Source organism: Ovis canadensis, chromosome 25, assembly GCF_042477335.2.
Source record: "Ovis canadensis isolate MfBH-ARS-UI-01 breed Bighorn chromosome 25, ARS-UI_OviCan_v2, whole genome shotgun sequence".
NCBI lineage: Eukaryota > Metazoa > Chordata > Mammalia > Artiodactyla > Bovidae > Ovis > Ovis canadensis.
Window position 1 is genome coordinate 42,231,992 of NC_091269.1, and position 23,590 is coordinate 42,255,581.

The window sequence follows — 23,590 nt, forward strand, 5'->3', positions numbered from 1 at the left end:
ATGTCTGGCAAAATAAATACATGAGTGCTAAGCTTAAAAAAAAAAAAAATTCTTCCAGAATCTTAGATAATCAAAACAATTTGATGCTGAATCTCATATATCATTATGTTTAAAGTTTGTGACCCTCCAATATACTGCATTAAATTATAAGGGCCAAGATGCTATTTAAAGTCTGACAAAGTTAAAAGCTAGTTCTCGGTTTTCATTCAATGGGAACTAAAAGAAAATCAGAATCAATCAATATCAAGTGACTTCCTGGCCCCCTTTTTTCATCCCTAGCTTTCTAAGATCACTTAGTTTTCATATACTACTTTTTCTACTTCCAAACCACAAGAAAATATTTCTGCATCATCATCAGATTAAAATGTACTCAAGAATACAATACAAACCTGTCCTAAAAGTCACACAACATTGTCTTTATGCTATAGCATTCACAGAATGGGACCTGCCAAATATGAGATCCACTAAAATTGTAAAGGTCTTATATTTTTATGCCATTGGGAAGGTTTAACACAAGCAGAAATAATGTTAATTGTGTATATTTTTCTAAGGATATCTAAGAAAGATATTTCTACTTCTCTTGTTTGCTAAATAAAATGAAAAGGTTTAATTAACTTTACTTTATTCTCTCAGCTTAAATACTTACTTCTAAAAGGGGGGAAGAAACTTACTCTGCCAAGTAGGGCTAGTACTTCTAAATTCTTAGTTTAATCCAAGACGAGAGTTTTCATAGTTTAACAAAGGATCATACAGTATGTAGCATTTGACAGGAGAAAGTACTTTAATGAAAGTAGAGATTGGTCTTTACTTTGTGAAGTTACTTTTCCATATATTGTATATCAGATATGTCAACGAAGGGAAGGGAAAAGGCCTTAAACTCCAAGGATTTTTTAAAATCAAGGTTTGGAGAACCTTCTGAGTCGATCTTTTTAAAAATATATAGAGTTTTACTTATTATTTTTTTTGTACTGGGTCTCTGCTGGCGTGCAGGCTCTTCTCTAGCTGCCCTGCGCAGGCTTCTCACTGCAGGAGGGCTGGGGTGGGGCTTTTGTTGTTGTTGCAGAGCACCTGCTCTGGGACACGCAGGCTGCAGCAGCTGTGGCCCCGGGGTCCACAGCACAGGCTCAGTAGTTGCTGCCCACGAGTTTAGTTGCCCCACAGCATATGGAATCCTCCCAGATCAGAGATCGAATCCACGTCTCCTGCATCAGCAGGAGGATTCTTTACCACTGAGCCTCCAGATAAGCCCCTGACTTGGTATTGTTGGTGCTAACTTTCCCGATGGTATGAAAATGTAGAACCTTTCATTTTTAATAGATCTCATGTTCAGCAGACCATCTTCTATGTTCCAGGCATACTTTCAGAGACCATAAACCCATGGTGGTTGAAGCACTGTGGCCTCACTTGTGGCTCCTCCTACGGTTATTTACTCAAGAGGAGAGTCTCCTAAACAGCAAAACTTGACAGCCCTGACAATTTGATGCATGTATAGTATTTAGACATTTTCCATTTTCTTTATTAAAAAATGATTAACTATTTTAAGAGAAAGTATTAGACTGCGGGACTTAAGGCAAATCATACAACGATTCTGTGAGTCAGATTCCTTTAAATAGAGAAAGTGCTCCCAGCTTGATCATCTTCCTTTTTTTAGGCACAAGCCAAGTCTAAGGCAACATTTATAATTATGGTGACCATATAATCTAACACTGAAACCATGACATTTTTGAGAGCAAAAGAGCACCAGCAGTAATTATGGCAGGAAAACAGGCATAAAGGAGGATGGTCTAGAATGCATCGAAACATATGGTTACCTTACCTATAATGCTTTGTTGTTGGAAAAGGATGAGAAACACCAAGACATATCCAGCCGCTTTGCTAAGGTTTGCTCTAAAATGAAGCAGAGTGATGAATCTAGCACACTTTGGGGGGAATTCAGCCCTCTTTAGTGTTAGTAACTAACATCGGTGTTTAGTTCAACACCTTCTGTCCAGAAGCCCAACCCTAACCCTAACCCTAGTTCAGTTCAGTTCAGTCACTCAGTCGTGTCTGACTCTTTGCAACCCCATGGACTGCAGCACACCAGGCCTCCCTGTCCATCACCAACTCCCAGAATTTACTCAAACTCAGGTCCATCGGGTCGGTGATGTCATCCAGCCATCTCATCCTCTGTCATCCCCTTCTCCTTCCGCCTTCAATCTTTCCCAGCATCAGGGTCTTTTCAAATGAGTCAGTTCTTCCCATCAGGTGGCCAAAGTATTGGAGTTTCAGCTTCAGCCTCAGTCCCTCCAATGAACATTCAGGACTGATTTCCTTTAGGATGGACTGGTTGGATCTCCTTGCAGTCCAAGGAACTCTCAAGAGTCTTCTCCAGCATCACAGTTCAGAAGCATCAATTCTTCAGTGCTCAGCTTTCTTTGTAGTCCAGCTCTCACATCCATACATGACTACTGGAAAAAGCATAGCTTTGACTAGATGGACCTTTGTTGGCAAAGTAATGTCTCTGCTTTTTAATATGCTGTCTAGGTTGGTCATAACTTTTCTTCCAAGGAGCGTCTTTTAATTTTATGGCCTACCCCAACCCAGATACTATCTACTCATCTCAGAACTTTGAGCACTCCCAACAAGAGGACCATTGTTTCTATTTCTTCTTCCTAATTTATAAACATTCTAAAATGGGGCTGCTGCATTGCCTAACTCCAAGGTCACAACACAAAGGACAAAATGTCAATAAACGATGCCTCATGGAGTTGTGCATTGTGGTGGCCTTTCCCTTCTTCCTGGCAATCAAACAGATCTGGAAAGAAGGAGAGAACTCACAAGACACTGATTGGCTGATTGCTGGCCACTCTGGCTGTGCGTTTTTAGCAGATACTGAGTTGACCAAAAAGTTCATTCTGATTTCTGAAAGAACTTTTTGACCAACCGAACGATGAAGAGCCTGGCTGGGCACTTTCTGACGGGTGAGGCGATGGTGACAGTTTCTCTTCTCTCCCCTACTCTTGTTTTGTGTGCAGCGACTCCAGTCAGCTACAACAGCTTCACAACCAAGTTTTACTGGAACAGCATCAGTTGCAAAACCCATCTCCTTCATCTCCTAAGGAGTTTCCTTTCAACATGAGTGTTTTGAACTCCACTACTCTTCCAGCAGTGACAGTGTCCAGCAAGCATGCGAAGGCCCCGCCATCACAGACATTCAGCTTAGCCCGGCCAAAGCACTTCTTCCCCTCTACAAGTACCACCGCGGCCTCCGTGTCCCCTTCCAGCTCTCCAGTGTTCACCCTGAGCAGCACTCCTCAAGCCATGCAGAGGACAGTGAGCAAAGAAAGCCTCTTAGTTACTCACCCCTCGGCTCAAACCAAATCTCTAGGAGGGGCCTCCATCCAAAACGAGCCACTCCCTACTCCAGGTCCAACAGAGCCAGTGCAACTGCCACTCACCTTTTCCATCTCCAGCGGAAACCAGTTTCAGCCCCGCTGTGTGTCCCCAGCTCCTGTCTCTCCCACCAGCCGGATTCAGAACCCAGTGGCTTTCCTCAGCTCCGTTCTGCCTTCTCTCCCTGCCATCCCACCCACCAATGCCATGGGGCTGCCTAAAAGCGCACCATCCATGTAAGTATCTCGAGATTTGAGTCTTTATTGAATTTGTCACAACATTGCTTCTATTTGATGTTTTGGGTTTTTGGCCAAAAGGCATGTGGGATCTTAGCTCTCTGACCAGGGATTGAACCCCCACCTCCTGCATTGGAAGAGTAAGTCTTAACAAGTGGACCACCAGGGAAGTCCCTCAGTGAGGTTTCTTGATGTAAAAGATGTCGTTTAAGAAGGGGTCTGCATAAGAATAGCTTAGTCTAGGATAGGCCTCTCAGTTATCATTATCACTTATCCTATATTATCACTATCTTTTCCCTGGTGCTCAGATGGTAAAGAATCCACCTGAATGCAGGAGACCCAGGTTTGATCCCTGGGTTAGGAAGATCCCCTGGAAGAGGGCATGGCAACCCACTCCAGTATTCCTGCCCGGAGAATCCCATGGACAGAAGAGCCTGGCGGGCTACAGTCTATGGGGTCATAAAGAATCAGACATGCCTGAAGTGACTTAGCATGCACGCATTTTAAATATATTTTTATAATTTAAATACTGAAAACACCTCTATACACAGATTCTTTGCTCAGTGCTCAACTTTTGCACACAAGATGCTCTACGTAAGTGCTTGAGGACTCCTGGTGTATGGTTGTCATTCCAACCACTCTGATTCCTAGGCCTTTGTACCCTGACCAGGGCTTTTCATGAGTGACTTAGGGGTGAATTAATTTTACAGGCCATCCCAGGGACTAATGAAGAAAAATACAAAGTCTTCCCAACCAGTGAGTGATGATTACATCCGTGAAACTAAGAATGCGGTGATTCTAGACTTGGGAAAAAAGATGAATTTCAGTGATGTCAGATCAAACCAGCAGGTAAGACTGTTGGGTTCAGATGACTTATTGGAATTTCATTGTAAGGAATGTAAGTTTGCTTAATTCAGTCCTTAGGTAAGCGGACCTCAATGAAACTGACATTGCCGCTTTGGAAGGCAGAGTACAGACTGACCATGGTTTGCGCAGGAAACTTGTCCACATGGATCCACAGTTCTTGATTAGCCTGATAGCTACTTCAGTTTACTTGTTTACATGTGTTTACCTAGAATAGAGTAGGTTAAGGAGAGGGACTAGACAGTCTGCCTTCCATTCCAGCAATCCTCTGCTCAGTACTGGCAAACACCATCACACCTTTGAGACATTTCAATATCTGAGCCTTGAGGTGATCTGGACTTGAAGGAACTCTGGAGTTCCAAGCTGTCTTTTATACGATTCCTTCAACCCTAATGTGCCTGGGGATTGCTCACCAGTTCTTCTCAATCTTTACATTACGTTAAAGTGTGTGAAACAGCCATTAGCCAGTATCCTGTGGTTCAACCTGTACAACCCCCTGCTTTTTAGTAAGTGTTTACACTGAAAGAGAAAAAGGAAAGTCATATGCAAGCATTATATGAAAGAAACACTAGTTTATTTGAGCTAGTTTTTCTTTTTCATCTGTGCCACATAGCATGCAGGATCTTAGTTCCCTGATCAAGGATCAAATCCATGCCCTCTGTAGTAGAAGCACGGAGTTTAAACTATGGATCACCAGGGAAGTCCTGAGCCATTTATTTTTGCTTTCTGTACGGTGGTTATTTTTTAAATGCAGATACATATCTTAATAATTTAACTCTTAGTTTATTTCCTCAGGTAGGGACTGAGTGAAAACTATATGTCAAATATTGTGCAGTCTGTGATATAAGTGACCCTGGAAACAAGTTTCCACACTCCCCTGACCATATGCTGCTTTCCTTCATGTTTTTAAATCGTACTTCCAGTGGAGCCACTGATATACAGTGTTTTACTAGTGTATTATATGTTGGGAAATTCTTACTGAGTGGATTCTTTTGTATATAGTGTTTACAGTACTCAAAACTGGAACTTCCCTGGTGGTCCAATGGTTAAGACTTTGCCTTCCAATGCAAGGGGTGTGGGTTCAATCCCTGGTAGGGGAGATTCACATGCCTCAGGGCCAAGAAACCAAAACATGAAACAGCCAATATTGCAACATATTCAATAAAGATTTTAAAAATGGTTCACATTAAGTAATATCTTTTTTAAAATGCTCAAAGTAATGCTTAAAAATGTTTTTTAAAATTGACTTTAAAGTATTGACTTGAAGCAATCGGAAATATTTAAGCTTGCCATAATCGAGTATACTTTTCATATATCATTTCATCAAATTCATACATACCTGGGAGGCAAATACCAAGGCAACTATTCTTCTCTTCCATCTTCTAGATAGAGAAACTGAGGCACAGCTGTCAAACTGTCAGGTCAGTGGTAGAACAGGAACCAGAGGCCTGGTTTCCAAGACACTCACACATTTTCCCTGAACCTCTGCAGTCTTTTGCAGTTTTACGACAATTACCTCCAAACCCCATAAACATTGCTCTGTCTAGCACAGATCTGTTTTCCTATAATACTGTCATCACAGTTGTGGTTGTTAATCCTTCTAAGTATCACTGAAATCAGAGTTGTGTTCAGACTGTCTTTTACAGCTCAGACAGGGAGCAATTAGAACCCTGTAAAAATGATACCAAGTCAGCACAGGGTCTGTCTGGTTTTACCTTTATGGTTACTCTGTAGGGAGATTCATGCTAGTCCACTGCCCAACTCAAGGGAAAATAGGGTTTTTCTCTTATCTGAACTGTGAGTACATGTAAACATGAATTTCCATGAGTAGAGTGCTATAAATCCAGTAGAACTCTATTAAAACTCCATCATGAATTAAATTCAAGCCTAACAGCAGGAACTTGGAGTCTCAAAAAGTATCTCAAGCCTCCCCATCTGAAAACTGTGACACATGTCTGTGTTCTTCTGACTGTTATTATTCTTAGAGCTGCTGCTGCTGCTGCTGCTGCTAAGTCGCTTCAGTCGTGTCCGACTCTGTGCGACCCCATAGATGGCAGCCCATCGGGCTCCGCCGTCCCTGGGATTCTCCAGGCAAGAACACTGGAGTGGGTTGCCATTTCCTTCTCCAGTGCGTGAAAGTGAAAAGTGAAAGTGAAGTCACTCAGTCGTGTCGGACTCTTAGCGACCCCATGGACTGTAGCCTACCAGGCTCCTCCGTCCATGGGAGTTTCCAGGCAAGAGTACTGGAGTGGGGTGACAGAATTGATCTTACACAGCATTCTGTGCCAATGAAATGAAATGAAAGCCAAGCTACATAATGCAATTCAGGAAACTAAGGAGCTATTATCTGAGATGGAATGCTTGCATTAGGTTGGTAGATGTTGATCTGAGGAAGTTTTGAGGCCATATTACAATACTGTTTTGTCCACTGCTGTCTTGGGAAACAATAGTGAAAAAGTCATGAAGAACTGTCTAAATGTGCTGTGGCCCACTGATGAAGTTAAGAAGAAAATTTGTTTAGAAAAAGTGGAAAAGAATCATAAAAAACATGAGTATTGACAGCTGTCTATACCTGCATTCTAGGTACATGGAATATAGCTGATCTATTTTTTTACTCCCACATTAGCTTTGGACATTTAATGTCTTATTTCAACTTTCATCCTTGACCTCATTTCTCTGGAAACCTCCCCATCTCCTTATTCTGACCCTCCCTCCCATTTTTTAAATGAAAACTTTTAAAAGTGTGGCTCCCAGATACGCCCCTCTATGACAAAGAGGAAACAATATAAGTACCTAATTCTTGCTCTGCCTTTTTTTTCCTCTAATCTCCTTCTTCTCTAAACTCCTTAGTCATTTCTTCTATTTAAATCTTACCTCTTCATCTCTTACCATGAATTCTTTATGAAAATTCTCCCTTGAGCACAAATAATCTTGCCATCTATTTCTTTTCTAATAAGAGTACCATGTGTCACTGGCCTTACATTTTTCACCGCGGGCATGGTAGGACCCTGAGTGATGGAACAGTGAAGTGTCCCCATGTCATCTGCTGTGGGTCCACCCAGGATGTACTAGTCACAAGCTCCCTGAGAGCTGGAGTCAGGGGAGGAGGGTCTTGCTCATTGCTGCACCCCTGCTGTGTCTGACCCAGAGTAGGTGCCCAGGGAATATCTGTTGAATTAAGTCACAACTCTGGGATTTATATTAGTTTCAGATAGGATAATGAAACTTTTGACCAAGGAGAAAATTTTGGATTTGTTGCATCTCTATAGAAAATATCTCACTTGACTACAGGGATTCTGATTATACCTAATTATAGATACTATCTACCAGTATAATAATCTTTTAATCAACTGACTGCTGCTGCTGCTGCTGCTGCTAAGTCGCTTCAGTTGTATCCGACTCTGTGTGACCCCATAGACGGCAGCCCACCAGGCTCCCCCATCCCTGGTATTCTCAGGCAAGAACACTGGAGTGGGTTGCCATTTCCTTCTCCAATGCATGAAAGTGAAAAGTGAAAGTGAAGTCGCTCAGTCATGTCTGACTCTTAGTGACTCCATGGATGGCAGCCTACAGACTGCAGCCTACCAGGCTCCTCCGTCCATGGGATTTTCCAGGCAAGAGTACTGGAGTGGGTTGCCATTGCCTTCTCCGAATCAACGGACTAAAGAGATGAAAACTTTAAAAAATAGCAAAATTAAGCAAAGCTCTGGCATTAACTGAAGCTTTAAGGGTAAATCTGTGAATCATTTAGTGATTATTTATTCTTAAAGACAAGTATTTTTAAATACTTTAAAAGGAGGTCTACCTCCTCCACAGTAGAGTCTGTTTTATAGAATGCTGTACCACCAGTGCCTATTATAGTATTCTAAGACTCTAGCAGTAAGGACAGGGCGGGGGGCTATGAAGCCTGGTTATTTCTGTTGAAGGTGGCATGCAGTATTAGATACATGGTAAAAGAAGACATCCTCTGTGTATGTTAAAGTTTATCTAGGAATCTTTGATCTGCTGCCCATACTGTGGGCTGCCGCAGGAACAAAGGAGAATACCTTCTCTAACGCATACAACTTGCTTTAGCACACACTGTACCCAGAGTTGGTTGGGAGCCCTTTGAGCACGCTCTTCCAGCTGATTTGATCCTACTTGATTATTTGCCCTGAAGCCCAGACTCAGAACCCAGCTCAGGGCACTGAGAGTCAGATCATGCCCCATGTTTTGGAAATCCGGAACCTTAGCAATGACATATCTGATTAGAGTATGTCATGACACTGTGGTTCTCAGCAGAAGGAAAGTACTCTCCACCACTCTGACAATTTGAAGGAAATTTCTGCAGATGTGTCCCAGAAACCAAATGCCTAAGTTGTCAAACTATCAGCCTTAAGAGGATTATCTTTAAAGACAAAAAAAACACACACACCTATATTTTCAAGTGGCATATTCTTCTGAAGTAATATTTTGGCTTTTCATTTTCTTTCATAGAGCAACTGAAATTCTGTGCAATTCATTTTCACTTCAGGTCTTTGACGTAAGCCTGGAAAGGATGGGCCATATGTCATTGACTTGCTGGCCACACAGACCAGATTTACACAGAAAAATATTCTCTCCTTTGAGCACAGCCATCACCTACAAGCAGACTTCACAGAAACTCCTGCTTCTACTCACAAAGGGGACAAGGCAAGGGAAAATGGAGGACAAAGCACAAATCCAGTCCTGGAAATTCAAAGTGCACGGCCACCCACACGGCGTCAGTAGTACAACCTTTGTGCAGAACAGTGCAGAAAGCACATTCAAATTTAACTTAAACATATTGCTTCTTTGCAAATGTCCTTAGAAAACCTGAATCTCATTGGTCACAATTTGGAATGACAACCTTGATTTATGTATAAGAGGAGTAGTTATTCCTGGGATAACCAACTCTCAGGAGCAAAGCACCCCTCCCCTCCTCAAATAAAAACCCTACACTAATTCCTGCTTTGGACATGGCATGCATCTTTGTAAACAGCCCAGTTGTAAAGATATGCTGCTGCAGAAACAGGCCACATACTCCTGCCACACAGTTGCATAATTTCCTTTTTCCTAAGGATCAACTCCCCAAATATTTTATGAACTCCTTCATAGACATGCCTTGACCTATAGTATTCTTGTTTGGTTGTGCATCTGTGACTCATACATTACATCATATAACTGGTACCTTAAACAATTGTATCTTAAATGCAATTTTATTTTTTCTCCCTTTCTCCTTTTAAATTTATTCAGTGAGGCTAATCCTTCTCCTGCTCCTGACAACCTCAAATATGAGGTGATCTCAAAACTATTTTGACCACTTTTAGTTCATGTAAGGTTCTATGTTTTCTTTGTTGCAAAATACAAGCTTGATCCAAAACCATGCAATGTCCAATTCCTGTAGTAACTAACACCCTAATCCTTATTCAAGAATAAGACCCCACACACAAACACCTCACACCCAGAGACCCCCTACAAATGGGACATCTAAAACCAGGAAGGAAGTATGGCCAACTTCTCTCTTTTTCGCTCCCTCCATCCCCCATTTCACTAACTGCTGTTCCTGACTTCTTCCTTTCCCAGCCACAGGGACAAAAGCTGACCCCATGCTGGCTTTCTCTCATATGTGGTCCACATGTGCATGACAGGAATCATCACAGGTCCTCTGACCTGACACCATGCAGGAGTATGGGCCACTGAAAGCAGCCATCACTTGCCCACCAATAACCCACCTTGTTTCTCACTCTAGATTCCTTAGGCAGGAGTCAGATACCAACACACTGGAGGAACAGTAAGTGCTACAAATGAGTCTATTTAATCTTCCTCAATAGCCTGGAGGTGAAACGCAGGTACTCTGGGACTGGAGGTATGAGACAAATATATTTATTATTAGCTCTCTTCAAAGTCATCTCACTGGATCTTCTCCTTCCTGACTGTTTTGTATCTCTGATGAAGAATCTCAGTTATCTAATCTGTCCTTGAAGACCTGCTTTGAAATTTCTGTGACCTCAGTAGAAACTTACAGTTAAGATCTGGTTACAACTGTATCCTCAGTACAAAGTAACAAACAGTATATTTTAGATAACTCACTGAGTGTTCTGTTTTCATTACCTCCCAATTTGTAGTACTGGTAAAATAGTAAATATATAACCAATAAGTGTACTTTTATAGCAAAACAAAATGTGCATATTTTCATTATGTTGCTTCCATGGTTCCTTTGGTTAAATCAATTCAAACATTAAAAATTCCATAAAATCAGGTCCCAATTTGATATAAATCAAGTTCCTAAAGATTGGAATGCATGGAGACAATGCAGTTTTTATATTCTCAGGCAAGTACTCAAAGCCTTATCTATCACCTATTTGTTCCTGAAGTATACACATAATCATAACTTACCACCATGCACAATAATACTTGTTTGGAAAAATTAATTCATACTTTCAATATAGAAAGCCAGGAATGACCAGCCCTCACTCATCATGTGGTAGGAGAAGCTGCAAAGAAGATTCTTTAGTTTGGATCAAGGACTCCACTAAAATAGTGGCTACAGGTGGTATGGAATGGATTGGGAATCTGGGGGCTTAAACAAAACAAGATGAGCTGCCATAGAACCTAGGACCTCTTGCCACCCTCACAAAAAGCCTGGCTTATCCTGAACTCCAGGATCTCATGTGAGGTTAGCAAACTATGAGAATCATTCATTTGACTGTTATTTTTAAAATAATAAGGCAACTTAGTACCAACCTCACATAGTAAGGGAATAAAATAACTCACTGGTTTTATTCCTAAGCATCCAAAGAATAAACATATCTGTTAAAAGGAAAAATAATGCCTATTTAGGAGCATGAATGCAATTCAACAAAGATGAAAAATGTACTCCTCGTGGGATTTTTAAATTGTCAAGAATAGGAAATATTTCAAATTTGTAAGATTAGTTAAGGTATTTATGGAAAATATGCTCATTGTATAGTATTAGGGAGAATAATTTGAAATTGCTGATATTCTAAAACTTTTAATCCTCAAAAAATGGCAATTTCATATAGTTCAAACTAAACAGCTGGATAGCTGGAAGTTTTAAGTATTAACTTAAAATAAAACTCCCAAAATGCAGAAAATAGTCGTAATACTTTTAAACTAAATTAGATTTCAAATTAGAAGTGAACAATCTTTTACTTTAATTGGTTTGAGTTATCTGATGAAAAATGAATACACTTAACTGGAGGAGAGTCATAATTTTTTTCTACTCTGAAAGAGCTGCTGTAGCTTTATTTTGTTTACCCAGTCTAAGATGAGGCTGAGAAGAAAGATTTAAAATTGGTTCTGAGAAATTAAAACCAAGAAACATTTGGTTTCTGTGTTTTCTAAGTGCCAATTCTACACAAATTCAGGCAGTGATATATATAAAACAATAACTAGAAGACATGAGTGATGTGATTTAATAGCTTGAGATTACATCTCATGAGTCCCGAACTCAATTATTCTGCCTATGAATGGGGGCAGATGCCAATCAGCCTGGTGCTCCCACATCCACTTCAGGGGCATCCTGGTATCATCTGCACGGAACCTACCTAAATCATAAAATTATGATTAACTAGGGTCACAAGTGTAACCAAAGGTCTCACCCTCACCCCAGGTACCTGGCTGTGGATTCCTCAAAGATACAGTAGTGCAGGAGCAAATGAGAGCCTCCGTGTCATTCACGTATTCTTCCATTCTTTGGGTACTCAAGGAGCACCTGCCACGAGACAGGCACTCACTATTATACGTACCGTTGACATCGGGGGAAGCAAGACAAACAAGAATTCTGCTTAGAGATTTTCAATCATTTAACCAATAAACAAACAAGCAAGAATAATACTGGAGGGACTTCCCTGGTGGTCCAGTGACTAAGATGCTGTGATCCCAACGCAGGGGGCCCAGGTTCTGATCCCTGGTCAGGGAACTAGAACCCACGTGCCACAATTAAGACCTGGTACAGCCAAATCAATAAATAAAAATAAATATCTCAAAAGTTTCTTAAAAAAGAATAATACTGGATAGCAAGAAATGCTCTGCAGAGAATTACAATAGGGAGCTACTTTAGATGAAATGCCTGGGAAGGCTGTTTTACGGAGGTGACATTTAAGCTTGATAGAACAGGGCAGGAGAGGGAATGACAGGAATCCAGGATAAGTTCTAGATTTAAGTTAACTTGGTGCACTCAAAGCATGGTCTGAAACCTATGCCAATTTGCAAACTGTCATCTCTCCACCTTGAGATAACTATGGAAATTGAAAGTAACCACTAAGAAATTTCTATAGCATTTGACAGAGAAATTTTATGTCTATCAAACATAATCTTGCATTCTTTTAATATTTCACTTTTCTAGTAATTCATTTTTATTTTACAAGAAGAACAGGTTGAAAATTAGCAATTTTTAAAATTTGGTTTTCACCATATCTAATGTGAGAAACACCAGTTTAACTACTTAACCAAGTGGATGAATAGTAGTGCCGGTTCCTAAAATGGGAATGAGCAGGGTAAGAGTATATTCTCTGGGGAACAGAAATCAAGTATGTATCATTTGAACCAGGCTACGTTTGAAGTGTCCATGAGGTACCCAAGCCACGACATAGAATAAATTGGTGGTAGAATAAATGATAAATTTATGACTTTCATGATATAGAGTAGATCATTGGGTATATGAGTTCTGCAGAGAGACCAGACTGAGAGACATGGATTTGGCGTCATCAGCACACAGAAGGCAGGTGAAGCTGTGAGACTGGATGAGACAATCTAGGACAGAGAAGGAAGAGCTAGCAAAGGAAACTGATAAGGAACAGCTAGAGAAAGGGAAGGAAAACCAATACAGTGTCATGGAAATCAACAACAACAACAAAATGTTTTAAAAAGGAGAAAGTAAGGACTTCTTTGGTAGTCCAGAGGTTAAGACTTCTTGTTCCCAATGCAGGGGGCCGGGTTTGATCCCTAGTCAAGGAACTAGCTCCCACATACCACAATGACAATCAAAGATCCTGCCTGCTGCAACTAAGATCAGGCACAGTCAAATAAATAATTTTTTTTTAATGGAGAAAGTAGCCATCTATGTTAATGCTGCTCAGAAGTCAGGTAAGGCAAGAACAGATAAGTGACAACTGGATTTGGCACATAAGAAGACCCTGACAGTAGCAATCTCAGGAGATCTGTGAGAACACAAACTTAACTGGAGTGTGTTAGTGAAAGAAAAGGTGACAAGGGAATGAGGCTATAAGAGAGAAAATTATCTCAAATAGTTTTGTTGTGAGGGCTGCAGAGATACTGTGAAGGCAAGCATGGGGTCAATGGAGATTTATGAAGATAAGTTTTCTGATGGCAAAACCCAGTAGAGACAGGAAGTTGGTGATGCAGGCAAGTACTGGAATGCAGTTCAGAATAATTTTGCCAAAACACCATATAGACAGTTCTATATATCAAGATGGACACTTTTAGTAGCTATGGAAATTACATTCCATCTTCATTCCATTCCCTACAAGACTCTACTGGGACTCCATGATGAAGGTGAGGAATCAGGACATTTTGTGATTGCAGTAGAGACCCAAATCTCCTTCAGTGCTCCATCATGAGGAAGTGGAAATGGAACATGCCTGGTTTATGGAGGTTCCATGATATGAACCTAACATTTGAATCTTAAAAAGTTTCATCCTCAAATTATACTGATGAACACGTTCTTCCTCACCCACAGAAACTGACATTAAAACATGTTTGCCATTTTGACAGGAGTACAAAATTTCAAGCTTTGAGCAGAGGCTGATGAATGAAATAGAGTTTCGCTTGGAACGCACCCCTGTTGATGAATCAGACGATGAAATCCAACATGATGAGATCCCCACGGGCAAGTGTATAGCTCCCATCTTTGACAAAAGACTCAAGCACTTCCGGGTCACCGAAGGCTCTCCAGTGACATTCACCTGCAAAATTGTTGGGATACCTGTCCCAAAGGTAGGGGAAGATGAACAGCCAGTCAATCAACCAACAGTGCAAATCTGTAGACTCAGTGCCCTCAAGAAAGCCTTATCAGACTCTAGTGAAATATCTGTACAGAGAATACAAACCAATACCAGAAGATTAACAAAGGCCAGATAATCTGACTAAAAAGATACAATCAGGAATAGAATCATTAAATAGGCAGAAAACAAATCAGATTACTTATGGGCATGTTGGAAAATTTTTGTAAAAGTTGAAAATAAATTTTCTTAGTCATGATCCTCTCTTTGGGGTTACTGATCCTCTCAACCATCAGATTCACCAATCTGATACTTTTTTTTTCTATTTAACATCTACTGAATATCCACAGCCAACCTGTTGTACAAAGCGAGCTATATTTGTATCATTACTATTAGGTTGGTAAATGCAGAAAATGTCATATCATTATCACTGGCTGGTGAAAAATCTTATGAGTCACCAGATTTTCTGGCAGTCAGCTGAGAGAGGATTTACACCCGGTATGTCTATAGCAGGGAATCTCTTCACTCTACTTTCACAAATATTAACATGGCGTTAGCATGTATGGTTTGGTAACCAGGAAATGCAGAGAAGGTCAACTGCTACCGTACTTTAACTCACCTGTCTTTCAGAGATTCCCCTTGATACATGTAGAACTTAACATGAAAACTATGTAGACTTAAATTTTAGTCAGATGAGGAATTCAGCAAGTGAATCCTGGCCTCATTCCACTTGGTATAACACACTATACTATCCATTCAAGTAAGGTCAGCTATTCCAGGCCCTGAGATCTAGGACTTCTAGCAGGATAGTTTCAAACTATCCCAGTTTTCATTATTTTGCCTCTGAAGACCCACCTGGCCCTTAGGGTGGCTTTTTAATTATAAAGTACAATAAAAATAATCAAAATATTTCTCTCCATCCTAAATTATTTGTAATTTTTAACTTAAATATTCTATATGTACAAGTGGAGAAGCATATTATACTGTCATTGTAATACATCTGATAATTTTTCTCTGTTTTGTAAAGGATGGGTTACTAGTTGTAGAGATGGCAATCCATCCAGGCCATACCCTACTCCTTATATCATGATCCTCTAAAGATGTACAAAACTGTGCATATTCTCCTTGTCTATTGTTCATTTCAGGTTTACTGGTTCAAAGACGGGAAGCAGATTTCAAAGAGAAATGAGCACTTCAAAATGAAGCGGGAAGGAGACGGGACATGTTCTCTGCGCATTGACTCCACCACCAGTGATGACGACGGCAACTATACCATCATGGCAGCCAACCCCCAGGTGGAGACGCAGGGTTCCACGCTGGGCTGCATTCGGAGGAAGGAGCAGTTGATATCATTGTGAATAAACCTTGAGAAGTGCAGGTTACTAAAGGATTGCTGAGGAAAATGAAGCAGGGGCACTGAGACTGTGTAACTGGAGCACAGGATCATGACTTACAAGACTAGTCAGCCATGGATGGGTCACGCCACGCCTCAGCCTTTGTCAAAGGGCATTAGTACTATCTATTCACTAACTATATGCCTCAGACCTCCAGAATAAGTCTTGTGTTTATCAACTCATTGACTCTCTTGAAGAGTCAACAAATCACTCTATCAAAGAATGATTTGCTATTTTTAGTTCTTTAGAGAATAAGCAAATTACTTGTGAATAGCCCTCACTCATAAAATTTGTTCTTTTTTTGGTAAAAGTTGGAAAGTCATAATATTTCACTTTCTTTTTCTGAAAAGATCAGGACTTAAAATCCCCCTTAAAAACATGGCAGAATATGTATACATATAGCTGATTCACATTGTTACATAGCAGAAAATAACACAACATTGTAAAGCAATTATACTCCAATAAATAAATAAGTATAAAACTGAAAAAAATATGGCAGAATAAATATTTCCAACTACTATGACAATAGAAGGTACAGAACTATAATTTCTACTCTCACCAACTCCTATTAAAATGTTTTGAAGATAATCTCTATTGAGGAAAGCATAAAAATACTTGGCCATGATCTCTGCATGTGCCTGCAAATAATATTAAATGCATAAGAACTCAATTTTTTTTACATTTGTGTCTGTTCATTTTCAGCTTAAAAATGAAAGGCATCACAATATTCTTAAAAATCCTTTCCCCTGAAATGTTGACAGCAATTTAAAGAGTTATATTGTTTTTATCCCCCCTCCAAAAAACTCATAATAGCCAAAAGCTAATAACACTTTGGTCCAGAAAAATGTATATATATTGAAAAAGTAGGGAGTTCTTTTTATTTTAATCTCTTTCCTTTTCTGTTTCTCAGGGGAGAATCAGTTGTTCTGGCCACTTGATGGTACAAGGTTTGCCCATCCGAAGTCGACTAACAGCTGGTCAGTCTCACAGGTAAAAACAGTAAGAACCTCACTTCTCCAGCCCCTCCCAAGCATCCACCTGCTGCAATGAGCACTGAAGTATTGGGCCTATAAACTGTCACCTGAAGTGTAGTCCTCCACCTGAAATATTGGCATCACTTGGGAGCTTGTTGCAAATGCAGAATTCCAAGCCCCACCCAGACCTACTGATCAGAATGTAAATTTTACTCAGATCCCCAGGTGATTCACAAGTGTATTAAATTTGAGAAGTATTGGTTCACAGCACATTTTTAACGTTCAAAATTTGTAACCATCCCTAGCACCTGTGCATATAATATATAAATCAGACTGAACTAAGTTACCTTTTCCTTAAAAAACAGAAACTGTTCATGAGTATATGTATGCTAATAAAATATTTTTGTTGTCATTATCTCCAACATAACAATTGTCTCCAACATAGCAAACTAACTTTCCTCCTCTCTGACTTTATTAATGTTGAGAAGAGAGAGCTTGGCTTTCTCTTGAGTCGTATGGTGCCACAAAGTCTTAGCAAAGCATTTCATAGTTGCTGACATAGATGAATTAAATTAGACTTACCAAAGGAACAAAAATAGTGACCTACGTTTCAGACACAGTATTTCTCTAACGTTACAACTATACCTTCTTCTTCAGTTTTTTTTTTTTTCCCCTGCTTCAAGAACAACTGTTACTGTTGGTCAGTCTTAATCAATTTAGGTTCATGATCATCTTTAATGGTCTGGCAGAATTTATAAGCCAGGTTACATTTTATTACTCAGACACACAGGGACTGCAGCTGCCTTGATCTGAGTAATAAACAGGACTTCTCTTTTGGCTCTCATTTGAGGTTCAGATTGAATACTGATTTATTTGTTTATTTTGAAACTTTTGAACAACTGGCCAAACCCAAGGCAAGGGGAGCTGAGTCACTTAACCCAGAAACCCAGAATGACTTCACAGAGAAAAAAGCTAAAGCCTGCTTATTTAATTACAGATCTCACAAGATAATCCTACAATGGTGAGATACTTAATACTTTCTTTTTTCACATCAGCTCCACACTATTACTTATTATTTCTTTATGGTCCAGCAACCCTTACCCACATCCCCTAAAAGAAATCTTTCTCCAAGCCCTATAGCCACGTCTAAATGCCTATATTGTCATATGTTTATGAATTGGTTTCTACTGTTTAATGCCTGAATATGCTTGCTGTTTTAGAGGAAGGTCCCGAGTGCAAGAAAAAGACAAAGAACCCCTACAGGAACGCTTTTTCAGACCTCATTTCCTGCAGGCTCCTGGGGATATGGTGGCTCACGAGGGGCGCCTCTGTCGCCTGGACTGTAAGGTAGCCTCTAGCACCATTTTTGGCGCCAGACCTGTTCAGATTTTGTATTTATTTGTACCTATTTGCACCTATTTTTGTTTGTATTTGTTTTATAGTTGGTTTGGGGGGCTTTTTTTTTTTTTTTTTTTTGGTGAAAGGGGACTGAGGAACAGAGAGAGAAAGAGACCACTTTTTTCCACCCATAAGGTTCTTTTGGAGCATTTAATACCAGATGAAAGTATCTATTGTATCAAGTTAACTTTATGTTTGTAAAAGACAACCAAAGAGGTGATGTAGTTCAAACATCTTCCGTATGGTACTTGAAAAGTCTTTATTACCATAAAGACATAACGATGATTTTTACATCCTTGAAATGAATTGCTATGAGGTACAGCCTTTGAAAAATTATAGTCACTGGCTCCAAAGCAGTTTATGAAAACAGAAGCTGGTTTCTAATACTAGCTAACATCCACCACCTTTAACTAGTCTATAATATATTCTAACTTTTCCACTGGAAACTAGGTTCAGTTGAACAGCATAGATAGTTCTCAGTATGAACAGAAACTTAAGTTCTTCTGCCCTAACACTGCAGAATGCTACGGAGATTAAGATGCAAATTAGTAAAGGTTTAAGGTTAAATATTTATAGAATCCACTCCTCTAGGTGGATCATGCCCTCAAATTAGTTACCTAAATAATATTTGGGATGGCCTGTTAATTTCTTCCACCCTAAGTCCTAAAAGAAACCCATCCTGGGTCCACCCCCCAAAGATTCTGATTTAATATAGTAAATGGGCATCAGGATTTTCAAATATTCCCATGTGATTATGACACACAGCCAGCTCTGAGAACACTGGTTTAACGTCTGCCCCTTTCTTGGCTACCTCTTGGTCGTTAGGTATGTAAGCAATATATTATCTCTGAAACTGACACTACAGGCCTATTTTATCTATTTAACTTTTTAATTCTTATTCATTTTAATCTAGTATATAATCATTGCCCAAACTGGGGTCCAAATACTATACAGTTTACATTCACAAGCCCATCCATCAAGATCCCTCTTGTGCTGATGCCCTCATGGAGAGGCTTCTCACCACTGGCATTCCCTCGCTATCTATGTGGTGCCAGATTAGGATGAAGAAGTCAGCCACCAAACAAACCTGCCTGTCATCAGTCTGTCATTTGCCTCAGCTGTCCTCTTGTTTATTAGGTGAGTGGCTTACCGCCCCCGGAGCTGACGTGGCTGCTCAATGGCCAGCCTGTCCTCCCCGACACCTCCCACAAGATGCTGGTCAGGGAGACCGGAGTCCACTCTCTGCTCATTGACCCGCTCACTCAACGCGATGCGGGGACCTACACCTGCGTTGCTACCAACAAAACTGGGCAGAATTCCTTTAGCTTGGAGCTCACTGTAGTAGGTAAGGTTTGCTGCTGGGACCTCTAAACATGACTCCCTCCAAAGATACTGCCCAAATATGCAGAGCCCCTGATGTAATTCCTTTGTCCTTTGCCCCACCGAGCCTCACCTCAGTTTCCCCTTCTCTGTAGTAAGGGCCATGTTTCCTACATTGCTCTCAAAAACATATCAGTAAGCTAAAAACATAATGCGGTACCTTGTGTATATCATGCTTGCAATAAATGATAGTCATTGTAATAAGTAACCAATCAATTAATTACTAATTGACTATCACTCCGGGAGTTGGTGATGGACAGGGAGGCCTGGCGTGCTGTGATTCATGGGGTCGCAGAGAGTTGAACACGACTGAGTGACCGAACTGAACTGAACTTCAGTCACTTCCCTTACAGTTCATCACTCCAGGGTCTCCGCCTACCCCAAGCTTCTATGCCTTTGCATTAATGGTCCCTTTACATGGAATGCCCTTCTTTGACTAGCAACCTCCTACTCATTCTCTAAGACTTATTTCACATGCTACCACAAAGGTACTGCGGACCCACCAGGCACCTCCTCCTCTATGTCCATAGCACTCAGTAAAGGAGAGACTCTTACAGCGCTCGTGGCTTCTGTGTAACTATTTTCTCTTTGCCTCCCTGAAGAGACTATGAGCCTCTGAGGCCACAGAAGCTTGTTCTTCTGTGCATCTCTGATGTCTGACTCAGTGCCTGGAACATGGAAGGCATTCAATCAATAACTAAACAAATGAATCCTTACCTTACAAGATGCTGTCAACAAACACTAATGTCTACAGCCATCATCCCCTGGGAGGTGCCAGCCCCTAGAATTAGCTTTCAGAATGAATGAATTCTTCCATTGAACTTTCTCTTGCTAGCTCCCTTGCATGGCCCCTAAAAGAAATCAGGACGGCATCCGAATGTTAACCTTCTCTCTAGGCTACTAGCTGTTTCCTCTATATTATTTTCTTTTTTTCCCACTCTTAATCCCCTCTCCCAACAGAGTAGGAAAAGCACATTCTGCGAGGATACACTGGTTGCAGCTTTTACTTTTTTCCCACTGTTTTGCTAAAGTATGGCTGCTGGAACCCTGAGATAGGAGGTGTCTTTGTCTTAACTGATTCTGCTGGGGGAAAAAAAAAATGCCTCCTTACGAAACATAATTTGTGGTGTGTTTTTTTTAATAGTATACTTCTTTTGATTTTTATGGAGCAATAAAATTTCTCAAGGTAAAAAATTGAGGGAAAATATACCTTCTACAAAATAACCTCCTCTAAAAAAGAAAACAAAATATATTTAGTACATAAAATATATCATTTCTCAGAGTTTACTGCTGAGCAATAAAAGAAACTCCCTTAATTCCACACCTACCATTTGCCTCCCACGTGTATTACCCAAATCCTTGACCATTGTCTCTCAAAAGATAGGCAGAAAAAATAAAATTAAAAAAAAATTTTTTTAAGATAGGTAGAAGCAGTTTTCTCATTTCTTTTTAAAATCATTTTTGGAGCTTTTATCAAGGCAGTGATCTTCACTAAGAAGCTTGAGAAGTGTTCTAAAGAAGAGAGAAGTGGGGGTGCTCACTCAGATTCCAGAACTGTCCTGTATTTGAGGCATGGAGCCCAAGGCACTTACTATTCAAACTAGCATGGCTCTTCTCTCATTCAGCCAAAGAAGTGAAGAGGGCACCTGTAATCCTGGAGAAGCTGCAGAACAGTGGTGTTCCAGAAGGCCACCCCGTGAGACTGGAGTGCCGGGTGATAGGCATGCCTCCGCCCGTGTTCTACTGGAAGAAAGACAATGAGACCATCCCTTTCACCAGAGAGAGGATCAGGTACAGCCTCCACACTTGGTCAAGTTCAGCAAAGCTCATCAGGCCAGCCAGATAAGTCTTCAGCCTTTTGAATCTGGCTCCTTTCACTTGGCATAATGCATTTGCTTTAACCATGTAACTGTGCTTATCAAGAATTTATTCCTTTTTGTTGCTGAGGGTTAGTCCATTGTATAATGTCCCACCATTTAAAAACGTTATTATTATTATTATTTTTTGCACCGCACGGCCTGCAGGATCTTAGTTCTCTGACCAGGAATTAAACCCACACCCTCTGCAGGGACTTCCCTGGTGGCTTAGACGGTAAAGCATCTGTCTACAATGCAGGAGACCAGGGTTCAATCCCTGGGTTGGGAAGATCCCCTAGAGAAGGAAATGGCAATCCACTTCAGTGCTATTGCCTGGAAAATCCCATGGACAGAGGAGCCTGGAAGGGTACAGTCCATGGGGTTGCAAAGAGTCGGACAAGATGGAGCGACTTCACTTTCACTTTTTCACCCTGCAGTGAACATAAATCACTGGGCCACCAGGGAAGTCTCTAAAACCTTAATTTTTCAGCTTAAAAAGGTTTGAGGGATTTATAAAGATCTTGCATGTTTTTGTCCCGTGTCTTTTTGCGTGTCACGCGTCACGTGTGTCATTTGTCTTTTCGTCATATGTCATGTCATGAGTTATATTAGTACCCAAAACCTTTTAATTGTAAAAAGCAAAAATAAAATAAGCCAAAAAAAAAAAAGCGAAACAAAACATTATGGCAATACTCCTTTTCCATCTGTCACTACATGGCTATTTTTTAAGTAAATTTAAGGATCCAGGTTCTCTAAATGGGTGCCTTGTTTAATTTCCTAATTTCCTCTGAGGTGAAGTAAAGTGAAAGTCGTTCAGTCATGTCTGACATTTTGTGGCCCCATGGACTGTAACCTGCCAGGCTCCTCTGTCCATGGAATTCTCCAGGCCAGAATACTGGAGTGGGTAGCTTTTCCCTTCTCTAGGGATCTTCCCAACCCAGGGATCGAACCCAGGTCTCCCACATTGCAGGCAGATTCTTTACCATCTGAACCGCTAGGGAAGCCCCAATTTCCCCTAACCATCCTTAATTCTTTGCCATTTTGTTTTTATGCCACAAGGGCAACTTGTGCACAGAAACTGCCACTGAGAAATTATTACTACTGAGAACTATTTCTTCACAGTAAACTAAATTTGTCCTAAAGGATATTGGCTTTTATAGAACCTTAGCATCTAAAAAGTCTAAGTATAAAAAGGTCAGGATTTTCCTCTGGTAAAACATAAGCAAGAACAGAGAATATACTTGAGTTAACACTTCAGTGTAAATTAACAAAACATGTTACACTCAGCCTGAAATTCTGGTATAATTACGCAGGACGGCAGTACGCAGTCAAGGTTAGGAACTACAGATGTAGAGAAAACAGAAGGAAAGGACATGCAGATTTCCTCCTGAACGGAACTAAGTTAAATGCTGCCATGCCCAGTTGATTATATTAAGAAACACTCCCTCCACCCTAAAGACTACACAGAAAACTATTAGAACTAATGAATCATATATTTTAAACGTATAACCAGCAAGGTCCTACTATATAGCACAAGAAACTCTGCTCAATGTTACGTGGCAGCTTGGATAGGAGGCAAGTTTGGAGGGGCTGAGTCCCTTTGTTGTTCACCTGATACTATCACAGTGTTGTCTGTTAACTGGCTCTGGTGGTGATTTAGTCACTAAGTCGTGTCTGATTCTTGCGACCCCACAGACTGTAGCCTACCAGGCTCCTCTGTCCATGGGATTTTCTAGGCAAGAATACTGGAATGGGTTGCCATTTTCTTCTCCAGGGGATCTTCCCAACTCAGGCATCAAGCGTGGGCCAATTGAGCCACCAAGGAAACCCCAATACAAACTATAAAGCTTAAAAAAAAAATCCTCCCCCTGCAAAAGAACTGATGAATGAATTCAGCAAAGCAGCAGGATACAAAACTAACACACAGAAATATGTTGCATTTCTTTACACTAACAAAGAAATATCAGAAAGTTTTTTAAAAATCCCTTTTAAAATCACATCAAAATAAAATACTGAGAAATAAACCTGACCAGGGAAGTCAAGGACTTACATGCTCAGAACCTTGATAAAGGAAATTGAAGATGCTTCAAAGAAACGGAAAGATATCCCATGCTTTTGGATATCTTTGAGTGG

The 23,590-nt window shown here is 40.5% G+C and overlaps 1 protein-coding gene across 1 annotated transcript in view; it reads left to right on the forward strand.

Annotated features, from left to right (window-relative positions):
* The window catches only part of MYPN (myopalladin), a 93,316-nt gene that overhangs the window by 56,937 nt on the left and 12,789 nt on the right, over positions 1–23,590 (forward strand). Inside the window, exons 11-18 of the mRNA XM_069571807.1 lie at positions 3,015–3,608; positions 4,319–4,457; positions 14,229–14,450; positions 15,601–15,750; positions 16,760–16,839; positions 18,044–18,170; positions 19,359–19,566; positions 21,227–21,392. Coding sequence (XP_069427908.1) covers positions 3,015–3,608; positions 4,319–4,457; positions 14,229–14,450; positions 15,601–15,750; positions 16,760–16,839; positions 18,044–18,170; positions 19,359–19,566; positions 21,227–21,392 — 1,686 coding nt within the window. The remainder of the gene's footprint in view (positions 1–3,014; positions 3,609–4,318; positions 4,458–14,228; positions 14,451–15,600; positions 15,751–16,759; positions 16,840–18,043; positions 18,171–19,358; positions 19,567–21,226; positions 21,393–23,590) is intronic.